The sequence below is a fragment of the Notothenia rossii genome, assembly GCF_949606895.1.
Source record: "Notothenia rossii genome assembly, chromosome: 2".
In the NCBI taxonomy this organism is placed as follows: Eukaryota; Metazoa; Chordata; class Actinopteri; order Perciformes; family Nototheniidae; genus Notothenia; species Notothenia rossii.
Window position 1 is genome coordinate 83,722,032 of NC_136904.1, and position 22,524 is coordinate 83,744,555.

General features: G+C 40.1%; 1 protein-coding gene across 1 annotated transcript; it reads right to left on the reverse strand.

Moving 5' to 3' along the window:
- Positions 1-623: 623 nt before the first annotated feature.
- LOC307028159 (solute carrier family 22 member 4-like) lies at positions 624-11,761 on the reverse strand. The gene is made up of 11 exons (XM_079662961.1): positions 11,011-11,761; positions 10,187-10,390; positions 8,869-8,972; positions 8,362-8,516; positions 8,078-8,249; positions 7,545-7,671; positions 7,363-7,463; positions 4,194-4,408; positions 2,694-2,876; positions 2,093-2,228; positions 624-1,630 (listed from the first exon to the last, which is right to left on the reverse strand). Exons 1-11 carry the CDS (start codon positions 11,218-11,220, stop codon positions 1,534-1,536), a joined length of 1,704 nt encoding a protein of 567 aa, XP_079519087.1. The 5' UTR covers positions 11,221-11,761; the 3' UTR covers positions 624-1,533.
- Positions 11,762-22,524: the final 10,763 nt, after the last annotated feature.

Genomic DNA, 22,524 nt, shown 5'->3' on the forward strand with positions numbered 1-22,524 from the left:
TAAAATCTTGAAATTATTATTTGGATGTTTTAATATTATGACTATTTCAGTCAATATTTCACTTAAAGGTGGGTTAGGTAAGTTTGAGAAACCGGCTCGAGATACACTTTTTGTTATATTCCATGGAATGCTCTTAACATCCCGATAGCAATGAATATCTTAAGTGCTTTGACAAAAAATCCATTAAAAAAATTCATCTGTGGAAGTAGTACTGTAAAAAGCACGACCAATCATTTTAGCCGGCCCGGCTAAAATAACTGGATGGCCTACCTGCCTGTCAGCCTTCTATCTGTGCACAAACTTATCTCGTGCCCTCATTGGTCATGTGCGCGTTCATGTGTGTTGGAGGAGGGGCTCTGTGAGGGAGTGGCAGATTTTCTCCGGCTGTGTATTTTCAAATTCTAGCGCACTCAAGCTGGTTTCTCCAAAATTACCTACCCCACCTTTAATATGAGTATCCATTATTTCATGGCTTTGTAGGCCTCTTATGTTTATGTGTGGTAAATGTTTAAAAAAAAAATCCAAACATCAAAGATTCAAAGGCTTTAATGTGATATGCACAGTAGCTACAGTTTAGAAAGGGCAATGGAAGTCTGGAAGTCCCATAAAATAAGTCCCAAGCTCCTCCCTAAATGATCTAAATAACCTACCTCAATAATAATAACATACGTAACATTGAACATTTCACAACATTTACAGTTCATTTTTATGTATAAATTAACTTAAGGAGCCCATGTTATTTTGTCAAAAGTCTTCGCTCCATTTTGTCTTTTTTTGGTTAAAAATGTGTATTTTTCATTTTGAAGGCCGAGTTGCTTCGTTTCCGGTGAACACTGCTGGCTTCATGAACGCTCACGAAGCTGGAGTGGTACATCCGGGGCGGAGCCAGCGCGAGACATGCCCTGCCCTGTCCAGTTCAGACCGCAGAGGCGTTCAGGTGCAATCAGAAACTGCAGAACCAAACTTTCAGGATCAGATTTATTACTTTGAATATGAGTCCCCTAAAAACATAAAAAAATAGAGATGTTGATTTAATTTACTTTGTTTATTAACGTATTCATGGCATACGATATTTACACAAACTTCATTGTACTGATAGAGACAAAAACATTAAAAAATTAAAGTTTTATAATGAATTCTGGATCTCTTAAAGTGGCTTTGCTACTGCTGCTGCTGCTGCTGCCACAGGAGCAGCATTCATCTTGTCTTCTGGAGTCTGTACAGAATGTACAATCAAATTAACTTTCACCTTAAAGTCATGTTTATAATGTATATATTTTTCAACTTAGACTAGTTGCCACATACATGTCAAGTGCACAGTAAACTAGATCTACATGTCCATTTAAAGTTAAGGCTAATATGAATGAAAAAAACAATCCAGCATTCTGCAAGTCTACATTTTCAACAAAGCCGTTCAATAGTTTCCTCCTTTGTTAATTTTTGCAGCAATCTCTCTCTGTATGCAATTAAAGTAAATTGCAGTTTACGTGTCAACTGTAGTGTGTTATCTTATCCATTGGTGTGTTTTGAGTCTTATAGGCGAGATGTGCAGATGATCTCAGGTGCAGTAGTCTGGTCTTTAGCTAATTTCCCATCATCAGGAGGCGTGGAGGCCCATGGCCATCGGAACCTGGAAGTCATGAGGAGAGCTGCATTATTCAGGCTGAATATACACAATGATTTTCATCCTGCTAATGTTTTAATATAATATATACAGTATACATGTAGATCCTGCATCCTATATTTTTGGGATATATTTTTTAAATATATACATTTAAACAGCCAGTCTTTTAATGTTCTAATCATGTGTTGTGGGAGCTAAGCTGTAAAGATTAAAGCTCTGCTGGCATTGTTTTTTTTTCTCAGTGTTGGTAGGCCTACTGCCTTATCTGCTTATTTTCCCAAAAAGTCTTAAATAAAACTAACCAACAAACCTACTTGGCAATTAAACCTTTTCTGATTCTGAGTCTTTGATATTGCTTTGTAGATGTGTATTTTCTTTCACTTTATTTCAAAGACCAATAAGCCTATTTGTAGACTACATTCTTCCAATGTTAAACACATGAAGACTCAAATGACTGTGCAGACTGACCGCTGTACGGGCGGCATCTGATCAATGGTGTCGATCAGAGGCTCTCTGAAAGTCTCGGGCAGGAAGAAGCAGACTAGAACACTGAGCAGCGACAGACAACCCACGATGATCCACGGCAGGAACTGATTGAACACAGCTGGAGACAAAACCAGATCATATCAGTGAGCTCATACATTGTCCCACACAGACCTAAATGGGCATTAAAGGGTCACTTTATCCAAATCACAAAAAATCAACCAGATAAAACCGAAGAATTGAGATTTATTCATATTTAACTGAGGTTACCTGAAAAAACAAAGAACTAGCCCTTTAAAAGAGGTAGGACAGAAAGCATCACAAGGGCAAATGTGGATAGTGTAACTACGCTACATGTTGATTTATTAACAGATGAGTCTATGTCAAATCAGAAATTCAGCACCTGTGTAGCCCAAATCGAATGATCCTTTATTTCATAACCACATATTAACACAGCTGCTTAGGTTTTACAATGGAAGCAGGATCAGGCTCTTTAGATTCATTTGTGTATTCGTTGAAAATTCATGGACACCCCTAATATACTCTATAACCTCCACAGTGTGATGTATGTAGTTGAAGGTCTCACCCAGCTGCAGCAAGTATGGGGAAACAGAGGAGCCCACTCTGGAGAACATGGCACAAGAAGACATGGCTGTGTTTCTGATGACTGTGGGAGACAGCTCACTAGTGAATATGTACAACACAGCGATGCCGGCCAGAATCCCAAATTTACCCAGCAGCACCAGGGTCAGGGTGATAGCTTGATTACCTGCAGGGAAAAGGGCGGTACATTATTGATGAGGGTAAAATAAGTTATTGTATATATGAACCAATTGACTGTTAATTCAACTCCTCCCCAAAGTTATTTCTCAATAATACCATAACTAGGCATAGCAGGCCATCAAGAGTTGTTTGTCTTGAAATGTGTGGCGTGCATGGGGCTGAAATAAAAGGGATGTTTTGTACAGTGTTGTTTAATGCCTTTTAAATTCCACCCAGCAAAAATGCAAGCAATACAATAAACCTTGCTTACATGTAATTGTTACATGCTAGGATTGGTGAACAGGTTTGTAAACAACTCTGATTTAAGAGACCTTAAAGAATTGGCGTTGCACATCTTTTATGAGGAATGAAATACATTTAAAGGTCCCATGACATGGCCATTTCTACTGATCATAATTCCATTGTTGAGGTATACATTGTTCAATGTTCCAAAATCACATTGGTTTTCTCATACAGCATCTCTGTATAGTATGTGTATTCACTCTCTGTCCTACACGCCTTGTTGGAGCTCCTACCCCCCCCTCCCTATATGAGCCCACTGTGCTCTGATTGGTCAGCTCGCCCACTCTGTTCTGATTAGTCTACCACCGTTACAGCGGAACATCAGTGTTTATGTGTTACAATGGCGTTTGTTAGCAACCAGAAAATGACACCAGTAATGACAAACAGATGAGAATGCTGCGTGGGGTCTGGGTGCCATGTTGGCGGGACTCGCTGCTCCACTCTTTGAGGCTCGAGGAGCGGACAGTGTGAGCTGGATTACTGGTGTCGTTTCCTGGTTGCTGCGTGGGGTCTGCGAGACAGCGAGACACCACGGAACTCAGCCTGAGCACACAAACACACTCACAGCTCAAAAGATAAGGCTGAGTGTGTGTGTGTGTGTGTGTGTGTGTGTGTGTGTGTGTGTGTGTGTGCGCGCGCGCGTGCGTGCGTGCGGAGCTGTTACGTCACTATGACCGTTACGTCACTATGACCAGCAAGAAAAAAACGGAAAGAGAAAAATCTCCAGCGAGGCGTTCTGGGGCAGCATAGACAGGTATTTTCTGTGTTAGAGTTGTACTCGTTACAGGGTGTACTTTGAGGGTTTGTGACTTTGCAGACCGTTTACATGCAGAAAAAGCTACATAGCACACAAGGAGATGGGTAATAACCGGAAAAGCATGCCATGGGACCTTTAACACATGTATCAGACCTAAAGGAAAAAGCGTTTTGGTGAGTAACACTGAATGTAAACACTGAATGTAAACATGTGTTTTGCATCAGCAGTGTAGGAGTTTAGCTAGCTTGTGCTGGTCCTACTCACTGTCCAGAGTGATCTGAATGAGAAGCAGAGCTAGCGCCCCGAGCAGGGTGAAGCTGATACAGGACAGACGGCGAGGAAAACTGCGTGACACCAGCCAGCTAGCAGTGTATGCTGGGAGCTCTACAGCCGTTAGCAGGATATAGTTCAGGAAGGGGTTGCCATAGAGAGCAGACATGTTGAAGGACAATCCGAAAAAGCTAACATTTAAAGAAAACCTGCAAACAACAAGAAAACCAGACTTCAGTGTTCACACCCCCTAGAGCAGACCTGGGCACTGTACGGCCCCCGGGCCACATACGGCCCTTTGGTTGACTCTGACCGGCCCGTGTAAGGTTAATTGGAAATTACAAAATAAACATATTTTCTAATTTTACCTCATGCATGGACTAAAGCTGCAATGCTTTTATTTTGAAGTTGTTTTTTATTCACGTACATAATGACGCAATACGTCAAATCAAGACGTGCGCGTTATTGGATAATTGTCACAAGATGACTTTAGCGCTCAAAAATGTCAGCTGATGCTAAAAAAAGAAAGGTAGATGCCGAATGTAGGGTTTTCAACAACAATTGGACTGCTAAGTATTTATTTACTGAAGTCGGAGGTAAAGCCGTGTGTTTAGTTTGCGGGGAGCAGATCGCCGTGTTCAAGGACTACAATTTGAGTCGGCATTACGAGACGAAACACGCGGAGAAATACAAAAACTTGACTGATGCTGAAAGGGCGCGCACATCGAACGCTTTGCTAGCTAAGCTGCAAAAGCAGCAAGGCTTTTTTACCAAGCTTCACACATCCAAGGATGCAGCAACCAAGACCAGCTTCGTGATATCCCACAAAATAGCTAAACACAGTAAGCCATTCTCAGAGGGGGAGTTTGTCAAAGAGTGCTTAGTGGACTCTGCAGCACTAATATGCCCTGAAAAAAAAGAAGCCTTTGAGCAAGTCCCGCTGTCCAGGCGAACCGTGACGAGAAGGATCGAGGACATTGCGGGGAATCTGGAGCTTCAGCTGCAACATGAAGTGGCAAGTTTTGACTTTATCTCCTTGGCTTTGGACGAGAGCTGTGATGTCCGCTACACAGCGCAGTTACTCGTATTTGTCCGTGGGATAACGCCGGACTTCAAGATTACGGAGGAGCTGGCAGCAATGCGGCCGATGAAAGGGACGACGACAGGGAGCGATCTGTTCACGGAGGTAAATGCGTGCATGGACACGCTGGGACTGAAATGGGACAGACTGGCAGGTGTCACAACAGACGGTTGTCCAAATCTTACAGGTAAAAATGTTGGACTTTTGAAACGTATGCAAGATAAAGTGACTGAAATCGACGCAGATCAGAAATTGGTATTTTTGCATTGTATTATACACCAACATGTGTTGTGCAAGTCAGTGCTAAAAATTCACCATGTTATTGATGTTGTTACTAAAATAGTAAACTTCATCAGGGCACGGGCATTGAATCACAGACAGTTTGTTGCACTTTTGGAGGAGCATGAGACTGAGCATAGTGACATCGGCTACCACACAGCTGTCAGATGGCTCAGCCTGGGCAAAGTGCTAAAAAGAGTTTGGGACCTGAAAGCAGAGATTCAAGAGTTTTGTGAGAAGAAAGGCAAAGACATCCCAGAGCTCTCAGACGAGGACTGGATGGCAGATTTTGCATTTGCTGTTGATGTGACTGCACTGATGAATGAACTGAACACCAAACTGCAAGGCAAGGGCCTTTTTGTTCATGAAATGCACAGCCTGGTGAAGGCTTTCATGAGAAAGATGCAGTTTCTTTCAAGCCAACTGGAGAGCAACACTCTCACTCACATGCAAACCCTGAAAGAAGTCACACCATCAGCTGATCACCTCCGCAGGTACTCATCCATGTTAGGAGCATTGCATGGTGAGTTTTCAAGGCGATTTGAAGATCTCCGAACAATGGAGGATGAAATGCTCATGATTTCCTCTCCCTTTACCTGCAGTATGGATAATGCACCCAGTGATGTTCAGCTGGAACTCATTGACCTGCAGTCTGATGCAGTACTGGCAGAGCGCTTTAAGTCAGGATCTCTGCTGGATTTCTACTCTTCTCTCGAGGAGGAGAACTTTCCAAACATGAGGAGACATGCTCAGAAGATGTTGGTTCTCTTTGGCTCGACCTACATATGTGAACAAACATTTTCAAAGATGAAGTTTATGAAATCCAGGTATAGATCCTCTCTCACTGATGATCATCTGTCAGCTGTGCTTCGCATCTCCACCTCAGACATTCAACCTGACTTCGATGCACTCGTTAAAGCCCAGCAGAGACTAGATTTCTCTCACTGAACAAGAAAAAAGAACTTAAAAACACCAAATGAGGTGGTTAGACTACAAATGTAGGCATGTAAAGGAACCAACTAGCAGTGAACTGGGACACTTTCTTTGGAAGCCTTTTCTCAAAATCACAGTTCAGTGATGTTCAGTGACAGTTCAATATGATGTATCTTGCTGAATGTTTGGAGCACAAAGACAATGTTGTGATGTCTTAAGAATGCTAAGAACCTTTACACAACTTTCCAACAGTATATGAAACTCAAAATGTGTTTTGTAGTGAATGCGACTGAAAATGTTCACTAATATGAGTCAGAAATGGTGAAAAACGTTCACATTTTGTTTTCCATTGTTTTGGGAAATTTGATTGAATAAATTACATTTTTTGTAAGGCAACCTCACTTTTTCATTGCTCAACTATAACATATACTCTTACCAGCTTGTCAAAACAATGCTATTTACTGCTTTTTATAAAGAAATACAATTAATATTATGCAGAATTGAGTTCAGCCTTTTGGCCCGGCCCTCCACAATATTTTTTGTTTCTAATGTGGCCCCATGGAAAAAATAATTGCCCACCCCTGCCCTAGAGGCTGAAGTCTTGGTCCCAGCAATAAGATTACAGCAACAATATGACATGTGTGGACAGAGCAAACAGCACACTGATAAAGCTATAGGTGTGGTGGAGCTAAAATGTAATGTAAGAATTGTCCTGGTTTGTCAAGCGATAATAACACAGTAAATGATGTGTAAACTGCATCTAGTTTCTGGATGGGCGAACAAGTCCACTTTGCTATTTCTATCGCTAGCAGCACAGTAAGTAAGGTCTGGAATTTCAGGTTCTTGAAATGTAAAAGGGCTTTTACTTACCAGATGATCCACAGCATTAGTGTAATATTTCGAATGTTTGCTGTCTTCAGCAGGTCCAGGATGCTCGTTGACTTTACCTTCTCACTTGTTTCTTTTTCAACCTGAGGAGAGACAGAAACTGCAGTACAATGTCCATCATAGATAAGTTTGAGTAGAATAGAGCTGAGGTTTGAGGTTCTTACGTTGGCTGGGATAAAGATGACATATGGAGCTTCAACACGGTTATGGAGAGCCGCTGACCTAAGCAGGAGTTCTGCTTCCTGGAAACGACCACGAGATACTAACCAGCGAGGGGACTCTGGAATCAGCCTGGTGGACAGATGTATGAAAATGTTTTGTTAGAAATAGGAGAAGGACCCAAGTTCACTCTGGGTAATCTATCTGTGTGTTTTACAGACTTTATCAAGCTATGGTGGGAAAGATCAAGGTGTTCACCCAAGTCAGAAATTATCTTACCAATGGCGCAAGACGAACAATTTGGTAAAAATGATCACGTTCCTAAACACAGGACATTAACCTTGTGCCTTAGGCCTGGCTTTAAATTTGTTTTCTTAGTATGGGCACAACCACGCTTGAACTGGGTTTTAAGTTTCCCTTTCATCAACTTGACCCAGACGAATGTCATACTTATATTAAAAAATGGTTTACCTGAAAACTGATTTATCAAATGGTTCACAAGCTGTAAATATATCTTGATAGGTAACTGAGGTCTTACCACCAGAAGGGGAGACAGGCCAGGCCAGGCACAGCCATGGTCAAGGACAGGTATCTCCAGCTGCTCACCAGGTAGGCAGTGACAGGCAGCAGCAGCGTAGCACTCACGTAGACGCAAGGCAAGCAGAGGCTGGAGAAGATAACTCTCGTCGAACCCATCAAGAGCTCTGAACCTGTGAAGGAAATGTTTCAAATGAGTCAGGCAATGACATTACTGTCCACAATGGACTTTTCTTTTGTAGTTTTTCAGACAGCAGTCACAGTAGTAATAATGAAAAACCATACCCAGTACATACGCAGCAATGTAGCTGGTGATTTGACCCATGCCCAGCATGAAGAAGAGCGCGATGAAGACGGGCCAGGATGGCGCGAAGGCCACAGCGCTGCTGAAGAGGCTCAGCGCGAAGATGGAACCAAACAGAACAGGCTTCCTGCCAAACCTAAAGTACAAAGAACAGAGACAAAAGTACAAATATATTGGTGGTTGCTAGCACGATGGTCGTCTTAGTTCAACGCAAATTATGAAAGCTTCATGTTTTTGCATATGCATGGGTATGTATTTGTAGGTTTCTAGATTTCAGGACGGTCAGCTAACCCAACTTCTTCAACTTCTTCAATTTGTTTTGCATTGCTTCCTTATTCATGGAGTGGATCGAGATAGCATAGCTCAAAGTGGTAGCTTAGCTAACAGCAAAACATAGCTAAACTTAGGCAAAACGTTCTACCTCTGCTAACTGCATCAGCTGAGGGGGCGGCAAACAAACACCTGTTTGAACTGAAAGTGCAAAGTACCGGTCAGAGATCTGTCCAGAGATGAAGCATCCAAAGAGTCCTCCTAGGAAGTAGAAAAGCGAGGTCAGAGGCTGTTTCCACTGGTCACTGCACACCAGGTTGAACTGGAAGACAAAGCGACATGTGGAAAATATGCAGCAGAAATGTAAATATAAACTGGAGTAAAACTGCAGGAATCAACACTGAGATACTTGGAGAACACAGAATAAATAATACAACAAACTTTTTAAAAAACGACTAAATACTACAAAAACTAAAGAGATCCGCTGGTCACAATTACCTCATCTACTGTATCTGTGCTCAATTGTTCTGTTCCTGTACTTTATTCTGATTATCTTCTGTATGTCCTGACTCTCTTAAGCTTTAGAGTTCGATCTAAGCTTCTGAACCCCTCTTCTCTCTCAACTAGTTCTTCCTCCCTGTCCTCTCCTCTTTCATCCAAGGGGCAAGGTCTTCCAGTGTTGAGCTTCACAGATTCTGATCCTTCAGGAAGGATACTCATAGAGACAATCCCTATTTCTGATCCTCTCAGAACTGCTCTATCAATGTGAGTCTCTTAAGAGGGAGGTTTCCTAGTGTCCATCTTCTTTTAGTGCGGTCCTCTAACATCCATCTTTTCAGATGCTGGCAGTTTTCCTCTAAATTCTTGCACCTCTGAGCACAGCCCATCAGCACCCATCTACTTTAGGCTCCTTAAGTGTCTGTTTGGTAACCCTAATCTGAGAAATGATCCTCCAGTGTTTGGTTCTTCAAAAGGCTTTCAAGTTTCCTCCTTAGCACGCTGCTGGTTTGAACAGCCTCAAATTTACTTGGTTTTGGTTTCATCGGCTTGTCAATATTTGGGTTTTCCCTCTCGGTCATCATGCTGAGCTTTTACTTCCCTGTGCAATTGATTAGTTGCCCACCAATGATATCCCTATGCCTCACATATGGCTGTTGATGTCCTGCTTGCCTTTAATTTCTGTTTTTTAAATGTTCTGTTCTAGCTCAGGCAGTCCCAGCACTCTTAAAGACCAATACAAAAGTAATAACAAACTGCATACTTCTACACACTTGCGAACATTTGCTATGTTCTTCAAATCTATATTCCGTTAACTCTGAAAGCTTTTCAAAGGACCTGACTTTGAAAATATTGCTTTTCTTAGGTGTGACATCTGAGGCAAATCAATGATCCGAGGCCACTGAGACAGGTCACCTATTAGTGTTTTACAGACAGAATTGACTGATACACATAAAACAATTTCAAAGTCTAAACATTAACAAACAGACGGAGGAAAGTGGTGTTGGTGTAAATTCCACAGCATCAGTAGCTCAGTACCTCGCTGACTACAGTAGACTGGTAGTGCTCTGTACTGTAGGTCCATCCGTCTTTACAGCCCTCCCTCTTCAGGCTGGACACGAGGACTTCTACACTGGACTGGTTAAGGTTCAGGGCAGGTTTGCCTCCGACCGCAGACAGGTTCTGCACCAGGTCCAGCTCATACCGGCTACAACTGCTCCTCTCCAGCTGTCCTCCTGCCACCTGCTGACCAGGAAATCATTATGTCCAACTTGCTGCAACAACAGGAGGTATGCTGCACTCATTCAGATCAGTTTTAACCAGACTGGTTCTGACCTGCACAGGGAGCACAGCCCCAAAGCTGTATAGTAAATAATTAGCTGACTGCGTTTCCAAATATTAGAAAACCCTTAGCTTGTACACAGAAATCTGCAATGTTGTGCCTCAGCATTCAACTAGATAAAAAATGTAATTAGTTTAGCTACAAATGATGTATTACTGTCCTGCAGGGGGTAACATGTGGAACTGATAAAATAAATGCGACTTAATTTTTTAACAAGTTTATTCATCAAACAAGACACATTCAACCAACTCAAAATACTTAACTTTAACCTGAAAACAAAGCAGCGGCATGCTAACATTCTAAGTAAAGAAAAATTTGCTAGCTTTGTATTAAATGGAATTTGTTTAATCAGTTTAAGCCTTTTGGGTAGAAAAAACTGCTTTAATTGCATTAAAAGATAATAAATCCATTGATTAAATAAAGATGGTAACATTTAAATAATGAAAATCACATGGAATCCATCATTCTTTTTACTTAATTAAAAATCTTCGGAATCATTTTGATCAGGCTTGTTTCTGACCTGTACTGGGATGCTGGCTTGGATCCATTCCTGGCTCAGGTTGCTTTGGGCGGGGATGTGGCAGTGGTGTGATGGCTTGGCCAACAGGAAGATGACGGACAGGACGTTGTATCCCCCTGGGATTGAGGTGAGACAGAGCAGGAGGAAGACTCTTTTCTGGGACGGACCCCAAGTCCCCAGGAACGACACTGACTCCTCGTAGTCCTGCATTTTCCTTACTTATACTCTTTTCTGTTTGACTCTGTAACTACTTGAGTAACTGACATTCACGCTGACTGTAAATGCAGAAAGAATATACAATAGTTTATTTCTGTTTGACTCTGTAACTACTTGAGTAACTGACATTCACGCTGACTGTAAATGCAGAAAGAATATACAATAGTTTATAAACTACTTTTCAATATATAGCCACGACTGCCAAAGTACTGCTTTTACAATATGTGCCAAAATGACAGATAAATGGGCATCATTAAAAAATAAATATAATATCCTCTGTTACTACAAGTACAATGACTGCATCTCCCAACTATAAATAGTACAGTAAGTACAAATATTTGGACTATGTGAATACAAAAAGGCGTCTTATACTCCTGTTTCGGCAGTTGTTAGCTTCTCTCTGCAGGATCTCTCTGAAGATTTTAAACCTCATTTATTCCAGACAACACAAAAAAAACTCCTCCTCCTTCTCCTCCTCCCAAAGTCTGAGCTCAGAGTATACTAACTACTTGTTGCAACTCCTCATGTTGGGAAAAAACTCACACTTTACAGATAATAGACAGAGAGAGCAAGTTGGGAAGAAACACTGTGTCTCCCTTAAAGGGTAAACGTGAAGCTTATGTGACGTGCTTTTGAAAAAAATACGTAACATTTTTTTGATGTTCTATTTATGAATTTGACTTTTGCAGATTATCATTAAAAATAAAGTTAAAGTTCTTATTATTTAAAATGTTGTAGAAATAATTATTTTGAAAATGTGTGCAAGATTTTCAATGTATTAATGATCAAATCATTTCGTGAGAGGCTGATGGTTATTTTCATGCTTCAATTGAAAGGTCAGGAGGAAGGATTCCAGAAAATACCCTTGTTTTTAACATCACTAACATTTCCTGTTCTCAATTGACTTCTGACAATAATCTGTCCTGCATGTGATCATCTAACACAGGGGTGTCAAACTCATTTTCATCTCGGACCACATTAGCATTATGGTTGGGGCCGGTTGTAACTTTAAGACTATATAAAAATACATATATAAATATTTAATAAAATAATGTATTATATTACATCATTGCCTCTGCATTGGATTCATATCAGATAGGGTAATAACTTCATAATTAACTACGTCTGAAAGCAGAAGTCTAGGGCAAAAAATGCAAGTCTCCTCAGTGAGAATGTCACAAAATGATTTAAAAAGAAAAGCCACATTCTGGAAAAAAAGAAAAGAAGAAAAGAAAAAGAAAGTAACATTTTGAAAAAAAGTAACATTATGGGAAAAAAGTCAGATTTTGAGAAAAAATGAATATTTTGAAGAAAAAAATCAAAATGCTAAGAAACAAGACAAATTCTGAGAAAAAGGTCAAATTTGAGATGCATTGTGGGACATGTAGTTTATGGGTGACGTGCTTCTGTAAACTGCATGTAACCGTATAATAAACATACTATATTCTTTGCAAGCTCTTGTGGGCCACATTAAATGAAGTCACGGGCCGGATTTGGCCCCCGGGCCTTGAGTTTGACACCCCTGATCTAACAGAAAGTCAGCCATTGTGTGTGTACTGCATGAGTGTGTGAGTGTAGTAATGTTTTACAGGCTCATGATCGGTGTGAGCTGGATGTTAACACGGTTTGTCAACTTTTAACATTTCAAGCCTGATCATTTATTTCTACTGTGCAAGGGACTTAAAGTAAGTGATTAAACAAGTACAAAGATTCAAGTCCAGTCCAGATTTCTCTTTGCCTGTCAGATAACATCCGCAGTACCAGTTTGTTCAGGTCAGACTAACTCAGTGTTTTTATTTCTCTTCAGACGATGTTGAAGCTGCATTCAATGACTTATGGTAAACCCCCCAAAAAGTGTATTTTACTTTCTTGAAGTGACAATAAGACCAAAAAAAAAATCACAAGTCTGTGTTGGAAACACAAATGCTCCTTTGATAGTTCTTATCAGCAACGCATGCAGACTCCGAATTACTAAAGGAGGGAGGAGGATGTGAGCGAGCTGTTCCCATCAGGCCTTAATGTCTTATCCATCCAGGGCTGGATGTACAACATGTTTTCAATGTGTCACTGGAGTTGGGTGGAAGAGTTACTGTTTTGTAATTATGTCAGAAAACTTCTTTCCCTTGGGGAGTGTAACAGATTGATTGAACAGGACATTTTAGGAATAAACTTTGTTTGCATGACACTATGTTTGATGTCAGCACAAATCAAAAAGTGCTGTTTGCTTTGTCTGGTTTCAACATATAAGGACTTTTTAAACACAGTCTCTTTTTTTTATACATCTGAACACAAACTGTTTACAGCTAGTTTGAAACAGTTCTGTTTTTGGCTGTGGCCAACCAGATAAAGATTAAACAACACAAGCACTCTTCATTCAACCTTTTCTGACTTTGAAAAGGTTGAATGTAAAACACATGTACTCTGTATCGGTGTTGAATCCTTTCTGTAGAAAGCTCTGTTAAACATGCAAAGAAAAGCTCTAATTTTTTTTTTCTTTAAAGAGGATATGATGCTCATTTTCAGGTTCATATTTGTATGTTGTGCTTCTACTGTGACATGTTAACATGGTTTAAAGTTTTTTTTTCAAACTGCCTGTGCTGCAGCACCCAGTCTGCTCTGATTAGTTAGCTGGCAAGCTCTGTTGTGATTGGTCAACCATTTAGAGATGTCACGCCCCTTAGTTTATCACGTACAATGTGTTGGAGTGTATAGAGAGATGAAGTCCCTCCCTTTCCGGTGGACCTCCATGGGACCTTGACTGAAGTCGAATAGTCCATTTAGCTTAGGAACCTTCCTAACGGAGTGAAATGAGCCGGAAGTCCCTCAGTGACAGCCATGATAAGTGCCGTTTGAAAGATGATAGGAAAGGATGTTTCAAACTTCCTTTATAACCTCCCTTAGCTTAGGAACCACTGGACCGGCTGACCAGGAGAAGGCTGAACTGCTCTTGAAAGGATCCGGAGGACACGTGCTGAGACTGAGTTGACGGAGATAGGAGTGAACGTTGAAGTGAGTGCGAGATTGAGAGCAGCTGGTGGAATGGCTTCTTTGAGTCCTGGAGAGGAGGATATGGAAAGTGCATCTGAAAGAGGATGGAATGAAGTAAGGAAAAAGACTTAAAGAAAGAAGATAGACATGTCAAGTGACAGTCTTAGTGAATCTGATTCACAGAATGAATTGAAGAGAGTAAAGAAAAGGATTGAGAATGAAGAGTGGAAAGTGATTGTGGAGTTTGGTGAGCAATCCGCAGCTAAGCTACATCCTGTGGCCCTGACTAAAGCAATTCACAAAGAAATTGGATCGATAAAACAAGCAAGATTTGTGAGCAAAGGACGGATGTTGGTTGAGTTGATTAATGCAAGACAACCGGAAAAGTTACTGAAAATGAAGACCCTGAATGAAGTTCGAATTAAATGCCATGTTCCTGGAGCAAATCGGAAAATACTTGGAGTTATCAGTGGAGTTCCCATAGAAATCGGCATAGAAGAACTCAAGAAGGAAATTAAAGGGGGGAAAGTGACTGTAGTAAAGCGTCTTCCTACTAGGTACCAAGGTAAGATAGTGGATAGTTTGTCTGTTCTTCTTCAGTTTGAAGAAACAATGCAACAGAAGATAATGATCGGTTGCATGAGCTTTCCAGTAAGAGAATTCATCCCTAAACCTCTGCGGTGCTTTAAGTGCCAAAGGTTTGGGCATGTGGCAGACAAGTGCAAAGCAACTAAGCCCAGGTGTCCAACATGTGCGGGGGAACATGAATATGGTAGTTGTACTGCAGGTGCTAAGGTGAAATGTTGTAACTGTGGTGGGGAACATAGTGCTGCGTATCAGGGCTGTGAAGTGCAGAAAAAGGCCAAGGAGGTGCAGAGATACAAAGTGCAAAATAAAGTCTCATATGCTGAAGCAACAGAAAAGGTTTCACTAAACATAGCTAGGAAATCCCAAGTAGCATCAAGTATGTTCTCTTCAAAAGATTTTCCCAAACTCCCACAGGCAAAGGAAAGCTCCACAAAGTGTTCACATAAGTTGTGATAGGAGAGGATGCATTGATTGTTAATAAGTACAAGTTTGTGGCCTTTATTGGAAAAGTGGTGAATGTTGCTTTACAACAGACAAAAAAGAGGTCAAGACTGAAAACAATAGTGGAAGCAGCAGGTGAATTTTTGGGGATAAAGGATATAACCGTTGAAATTATACATGAAATGCTAGCCACCAATAATGATGATTCACAGATTAGTGAGTTGATGAATGGTTTTTCTCATTCTGCAATGGAATGCTAGAAGCCTTATTGCAAATGGACAAGAATTCAAGACCTATATATATCAGTTAAAAGAAAAACCAGACGTTATTTGTATTCAAGAAACATGGCTGAAGACTCATTTGGACTTCATAATTGGGGGATATAATGCTATAAGACAAGATAGAAATGATGGCCAGGGAGGGGGATGTGCAATCTGTATCAGAGAAGTCATGTCTTATAGTAAGCTAACTTTTAAGAACAGTCATGATTTAGAAATAGTGGGTGTAGAAGTTTGGATTAATAAAAGGAAAATTAGTGTCCCGAATTTTTATAATCCATGTAATAAACTCAAAATAGAGGAATTAGACAGTCTTTGCCAAGGAAATGAAATAATATGGTGTGGTGATTTTAATGCACATAATACAATGTGGGGAGGGAGATCAACAGATTACAACGAACAGGTGGTGGAGGACTTAATGGAGGCAAAGGAATTAGTTTGTTTAAATAATGGGCAAGGTACAAGGATCAATTTTAGAGATGGAACAGAGTCTGCGATCGACCTAAATCTTGTAACAAGTGAATTAGCTTCTGGTAGCAGTTGGGAAGTATTGGCAAATAACAGTATTGGGAGTGATCATCTTCCGATTATAATCAAGTTTGATATAAATCATGTGGTTGAGCTAGACGGTATCATGAGATGGACTTTTTCTAAAGGAAATTGGGAGATGTTTGCTAAATTGTGCGATAATGAATTGGATCAGATTGATATGGCAGAAAGTATTGATGAAATAAATGAGCAATTTACTTCAAATATAATTAAAAGCGCTAATCAAACTATTGGGAATAAAACTGGGAAACTTGGTAAATGTGTTATGATGGTACCATGGTGGAACAAAGACTGTAATGATGCAATCCGAAACAAAATCAGGCTGTTTGGAAAGTTAAGAAAGACACATTCATTACATAATTTATTAGAATATAAAAAGGCACAGGCTCAGGTAAGGAACATTGTTAAAAGAGCAAAAAGGGAGTGTTGGAGAGGATTCTGTTCAAGTATTGGGAGAACTACACCATTAGATAAAGTATGGGGAATGATTAAGAAGATGAGGGGAATAAGACATCAGAGTAACCTGCCAGTATTAGAGATTGGAGGGGAAGTTGCCACTGGTGCTTTGGAGAAGGCAGAAATTCTAGCTGAAAATGTTGTCAAAGTTCATTCTTCGGCAAATTTGACAGAAGAAGGTAAGATCAGGAAGCAGGAAGTGTTAGATGAGCATCCTAATGTATATGAAGAAAGACATTCGTCGCAGAGTGTTGTAAATATACCTTTCTCTATTCAAGAGTTGAGAAGAGCATTAAGTAAGTGTAAAATGACTGCTCCTGGGAAAGATAATGTATGTTATATAATGTTGACCAAATTAAGTGATTTTGCATTAGGAAAGCTGCTGGAGATGTACAATAAGATCTGGGAGAAAGGGAAGCTGCCAATAATATGGAAAGAGTCTGTCATTATTCCTATTAGGAAACCTGGGAAAGATCCAACCAGTCCAGGCAGTTATAGACCTATAGCTCTGACATCACACTTGTGTAAAGTTATGGAAAGAATGATAACAGAAAGGCTTACATACTACATTGAGAAAAATCAACTAATGACTCCTTATCAGAGTGGGTTTAGAAGAGGGCGGAGTACTTTAGATCCACTGCTGTGCCTGGAGTCTGAAGTCAGGAAAGCCCAAGCGAACAAGGAGTGTGTTGTAGCTGTATTCTTTGATGTGGAAAAAGCTTACGATATGATGTGGAAGGAAGGATTATTAATAAAACTGGACATTATGGGTCTGGGAGGTAATGTATATAATTGGATTATGGATTTTTTGTTTGGCCGTGCCATCAGAGTCCGAGTTGGCGAGTCATATTCTCGCGGGCATGAAGTTGAAAATGGAACCCCGCAGGGGAGTGTCATCAGTCCTCTTTTATTTTCTATCATGATCAATGATATATATACACAAGTAAGATCTGATATTGGTAAGTCACTTTTTGCAGATGATGGAGCTATTTGGAAAAGGGGCAGAAATGTAAAATATATTGTAGCTAAGATTCAGGAAGCCATTACGGAAATTGAAAGCTGGTCTCTGACATGGGGGTTTAGATTGTCGGTGGAAAAAACTGAAACTTTATTTTTTACGAGGAAAAGGATAGGTGAGGAGGTTAGGTTAAAACTTTATGGACAAGATCTAAAGAAAGTGAAGACATTTACATTTCTGGGAATATGGTTGGACGAGAGAGTCACATGGAGAACTCACATTGATAAAGTAGTAGATAAATGTAAAAGGGTTTTAAATGTTATGAGGTGCTTGGCAGGCACTAAGTGGGGGGCTGATAAAGCTGCTTTGAGGAACGTATACACAGCCTTAATAAGATCAGCCATAGAATACGGACTAATAGTGTATGGGTCAGCTGCATATTCTTCTCTTCAAAAATTAGATAGAGTCCAGGCACAAGCACTAAGGATATGCTGTGGGGCAGTAAGATCTACACCAGTGTCGGCACTTCAGGTAGAGGTCGGAGAAGTACCTATTTCTTTGAGGAGAAAGCAGTTAATTGTTAATTACTGGGCAAATCTACAGGGTCATAAAGATACTCACCCTACTAAACAAACTGTACAAACAAGTTGGGAAAGTAACAAAATAAAAAAAGAAAGTTTTTGTTTTTGTGTTTCGGAAATATGTAAGGAATTCAAAGTTAAAGAATGGAATATTAGTCCGACGGTGTTGTTATCAGCTGTTCCACCATGGTTGCTAACTCAACCTATAGTAGATTTATCACTATTGAAACGGGTACATTCAATGAAAAACAAATTCAATGTACAGGCTTATGTGAACACTGTTCAACATGAACAATATGGGCACTTTATAAAAATATTTACTGATGGATCCAAAAATCCAGAAAATGGTCTAACTAGTTGTGCATTTTATGTTCCTGAGTTAAAAGTCAAAGTGGAAAAGCGTACAAGTGATCACATTGCAGTATGAGTAGTGCAGTAGAGATGATGGCTATCTCTCTAGCACTTCAGTGGGTAGAGGAAATACAGCCAATGCGAGTGGTCATTTGCTCTGACTCCAGTGCAGCTCTGGAGAGTATAAACAACTTCTCTTCAGAATGTCGTCAGGATATTTTACATGAAATTCTACAAAGCATGTTTAGGTTAGTTCATCTGGGAATTGTTGTTCAATTTGTGTGAGTTCCAGCGCATGTGGGTATTAAAGGGAATGAAGTAGTGGATCAACTGGCAAAATGTGGTTTGAAAGCAAACCAGATTGATATTATGGTACCCATCAGTATAGCAGAAGTCAAATCTTTTACAAAACTGGTTATCAAGCAACAATGGCAAAAACTATGGGACTGTAACACCAAAGGAAGACATTTATATCAGATACAAAGGGAAGTAGGAACAGGAAGCACTTGGGGGAGTAGTAGAAGAGAACAGAGCATTAACAGCAGGATAACATTGGGACACTCTGGACTAAACTCATCACTGCATCTGATTGGAAAACATCCAAATGGCAGTTGTGATGGTTGCCAACAACCAGAGACAATTCATCATGTATTTTTTAGCTGCCCGGATTATAACAGACAAAGATTCATTCTGAAAACTGCACTGGAACAACTCAACATCAAGGACATGGATTTCAAGGCAATATATGAAAGTAAATCAAGAAATGAAGCAAACAAGCTGATCTTCAAATTCCTCAAAAGCACTGGTCTGAGGATAAGGATTTAATATGAACATGTAATAACTCAACAGTAGGTGGCGATATATGCTCCAAGTGGAAGCGATTCGCCATTAAAGAAAAAAGAAGAAGAAGAAGAAGAAGAACCACTGGACCTCCCTCACCGAAAGGAGAGGATAAAATGCTGCCCCACAATGCCTTGCAGCCGCAGCATTTGCCGTCACACAACATTCGGCACGGAAACAACCGATTATGACAGAGAAATTATATCATGAAAGTTACGGTGCTTATTAAGCTTTTTAAAACGTATGTGGTAAGTTGCCAAAATGCTTTGTTTTGAACGTTCATCAGTATTATAATCAAAAAGAGAAATATGAACGTTAGTTTTGACTGAAATTATCAAATAAAGTCAACATTTCACTGAGCTGTGTGGGGTTTGTTCAACTTTTAAAAGATGTTTGAATGGTGATATACACAGTGATAGATGTTAAGGACTAACGTTTATAATTAAATAAATTTGTATTTATTTTAAGATCTTTTCATAGTTCATACAATCATACGTATTGGGATCATTTAGCGGGATTGCTGACACAGCATTCCAACTATCTGTTATGCTACGCACATAATTCTTTATGATTCCGCCTGGTTATTTTGCGCTGCTTCTTCTCCCACATTGAACATCGCAGAAACTCCGTTCAAACATCAAAACATTCAGCTCGGTCGGGAATCAATGGCTATTACTTTCATCATTCATAACTTTCATAATTCCAGAGATACATCCCATAATACATCTCATTTTTAACATGGAAGTCAATGGAGAAGTCTTCAGACTTCAACAATCTTCAACTGCTACTCCTTCAACTGCTAACTGCTCCTTCATACTTTCACTCAGAAACCTCATTCCAACTTTAAAATGTCACACATATTGTATATGTATATGTAAGATTTTTTCATAGTTCATACAATCATACGTATTGGGATCATTTGTATTAATGTGGACCGGAGGGAGAGGGTGACGAGCATCAGTTTCAGTTTCCTTTTTTATTTCAATTCCAACTTTGGTCATGAAGAATATGTTTCTTTTAAACCTGTTGTCCACGTTCATAAAGCATAAAACAACAGCATCAGAGTACGGTGCAGAGTCTCTAGATGAGTTTAGTAGTCCCTCCTTCTTATTATACATCCATGTTGTAGTCCGCTATAGAAACTGTAGTTTCCATAGTTTCCCCACAGCAGCAGACGCACATTCATGACGTCCGCTGGCGCATCATAAACACGTCGGATAGTGAAAGTGCATTCGGATTCTCTAAAGTACCGCGGTCTCTTCTCCTAAGTCCTTTTGAATTCTCCTATCCCCTATCCACTATCCCTTAACCCCGTGACGTTTCACTCAGAGGTCATGGAATAGGAGATAGGGTTAGAACTTAGGAGCTGATTTTTGGATTATCGGAACGCAACCTTAGCTGTCCGACTTCAGGCGAGCTTTTTAAGACCTCCCCCGGCTGCAATCGGCTATTCTCGTCTACTTTCGAGGAGAGCCGCAGCTCATCTCAAACAAGCGTATTGACTACCCTCACTATCACCCCAATGAAACACGTCCAGAAGAATGTCATGCAGAGCTGCCTGCCTGCCTTCCTTCGATTCTCCCTGAACGGCCTGATATTTTTCTGGTTCAATGTTAACCATTTGTGAAGATAGCATGAAGTAGAAAAGATTGCAGATGCTAATGTAGCGTTAGCATTTATCCCCCTATATATAATAGCTTAAACGGTGTATTATAGAATGATCACACCGGTGTGACAGTACTCTTCAAAGGGTTCACAAAATATGACTAGTACTCTTAACGTTTAACATTTTGGGTTACTTGATGTTACTTCATGTTAAGGCTAATACAAATGGAGGCTGTAATGCTAACTAGCGGGCTTGCTACTAGCTAGGTAGCTAACTTGATCCAGCCACTCCTGGTCCTCTCATCAGACGGGAAGCGAAAGTACGAGCAAGACCCATTGCTGGTATGATTACAACCTGGTACTAAGCACACAGGCATCTTGTTAAAGTTATCTTATCTTAGCTATCTCTTATATTTAGTGGAGGAATCACTTACGCGACTGTAGTCTTTCTTGTTGCGTATTTTTCATAGTCTTATATTTCAACAGTTTTACGACAAACGGGATCGAAAGATACGTTTTCTCTCCCCAATGACTTCAATACATAATTTTTCCGAAATAGGCTAGTTGCACAAGATGGCGTCTATCAACTTTCGGCGGCTGGGTGTGAGCCCGAGTACTTCCGGTCTTCGTTGTGGAGTTGTTTGTGGAGTTAGCGATATACATACGATAGATAGAAAGAGAGAGAGAGAGAGAGAGAGAGAGAGAGAGAGAGAGAGAGAGAGAGAGAGAGAGAGAGAGAGAGAGAGAGAGAGAGAGAGAGAGAGAGAGAGAGAGAGAGAGAGAGAGAGAGAGCAAGATACATAGCAGACAGATAGCGATATAGTTACTGATAGATAGCATAGATTGAACGTGATGGCACTATTTTACACTCGATGTCTCCAAGACCTAACGCCGACCTAAACCTTTATTTATAAAGCTATGTTGGGCAAACTCCCGTATTACATCTGTTCACTGATAAAGCACAAAGTTACAAGCAGCTATTGTCTGAGATCGCATGATGTAGTATTGTTAGATGTGCCAAGAGTAAGGACTGTCTTAGGTAAGACAGCTTTTATGTGCGCAGCTCCACTTGCTTGGAACAGTCTACAGCTAAAATTGAAATTGAGCAATTTTATTTCTCTGAATGTTTTTAAAGCACGTCTAAGTGAAATGCTTTCTGAAACTATGGGTATTTGTAAATGTTGATAAGTATGTAAATATGTTGTATGATATCCTCTATTTTTTGTTTTTATGTTGTTTTATGTTTCATGTGGAACTTAAATCGCTGCAGGTCTCCCTTGTAAAAGAGATCTATGATCTCAAGGGACCAATCTGAATAAATAAAGGTTTGAAATGAAATGAAACATTAGTGTACCACACTACATCATATGTTATCATATTGTGGATTTATTATATTATGTATTGTCCTATGTTATTTTTGTGTGCATTTGTTTTGAGGTTATAATTCATTAGTTATATATAATATATATATATATTAGTTATATTCATTAGCCGATTCTTTTGAAAATGGAAAATGAGCCAAACGCACCAGCATTTGGATGCACTTCAACCAAAACCTAGGCAATGATAAAGCGCACCATTTGTAAAGGCAAACTATCCTTTAAAGCAGGGTCAACAAATAATCTCCATCGCCACTTAAAAACACAGTATCTAATATAAAGAG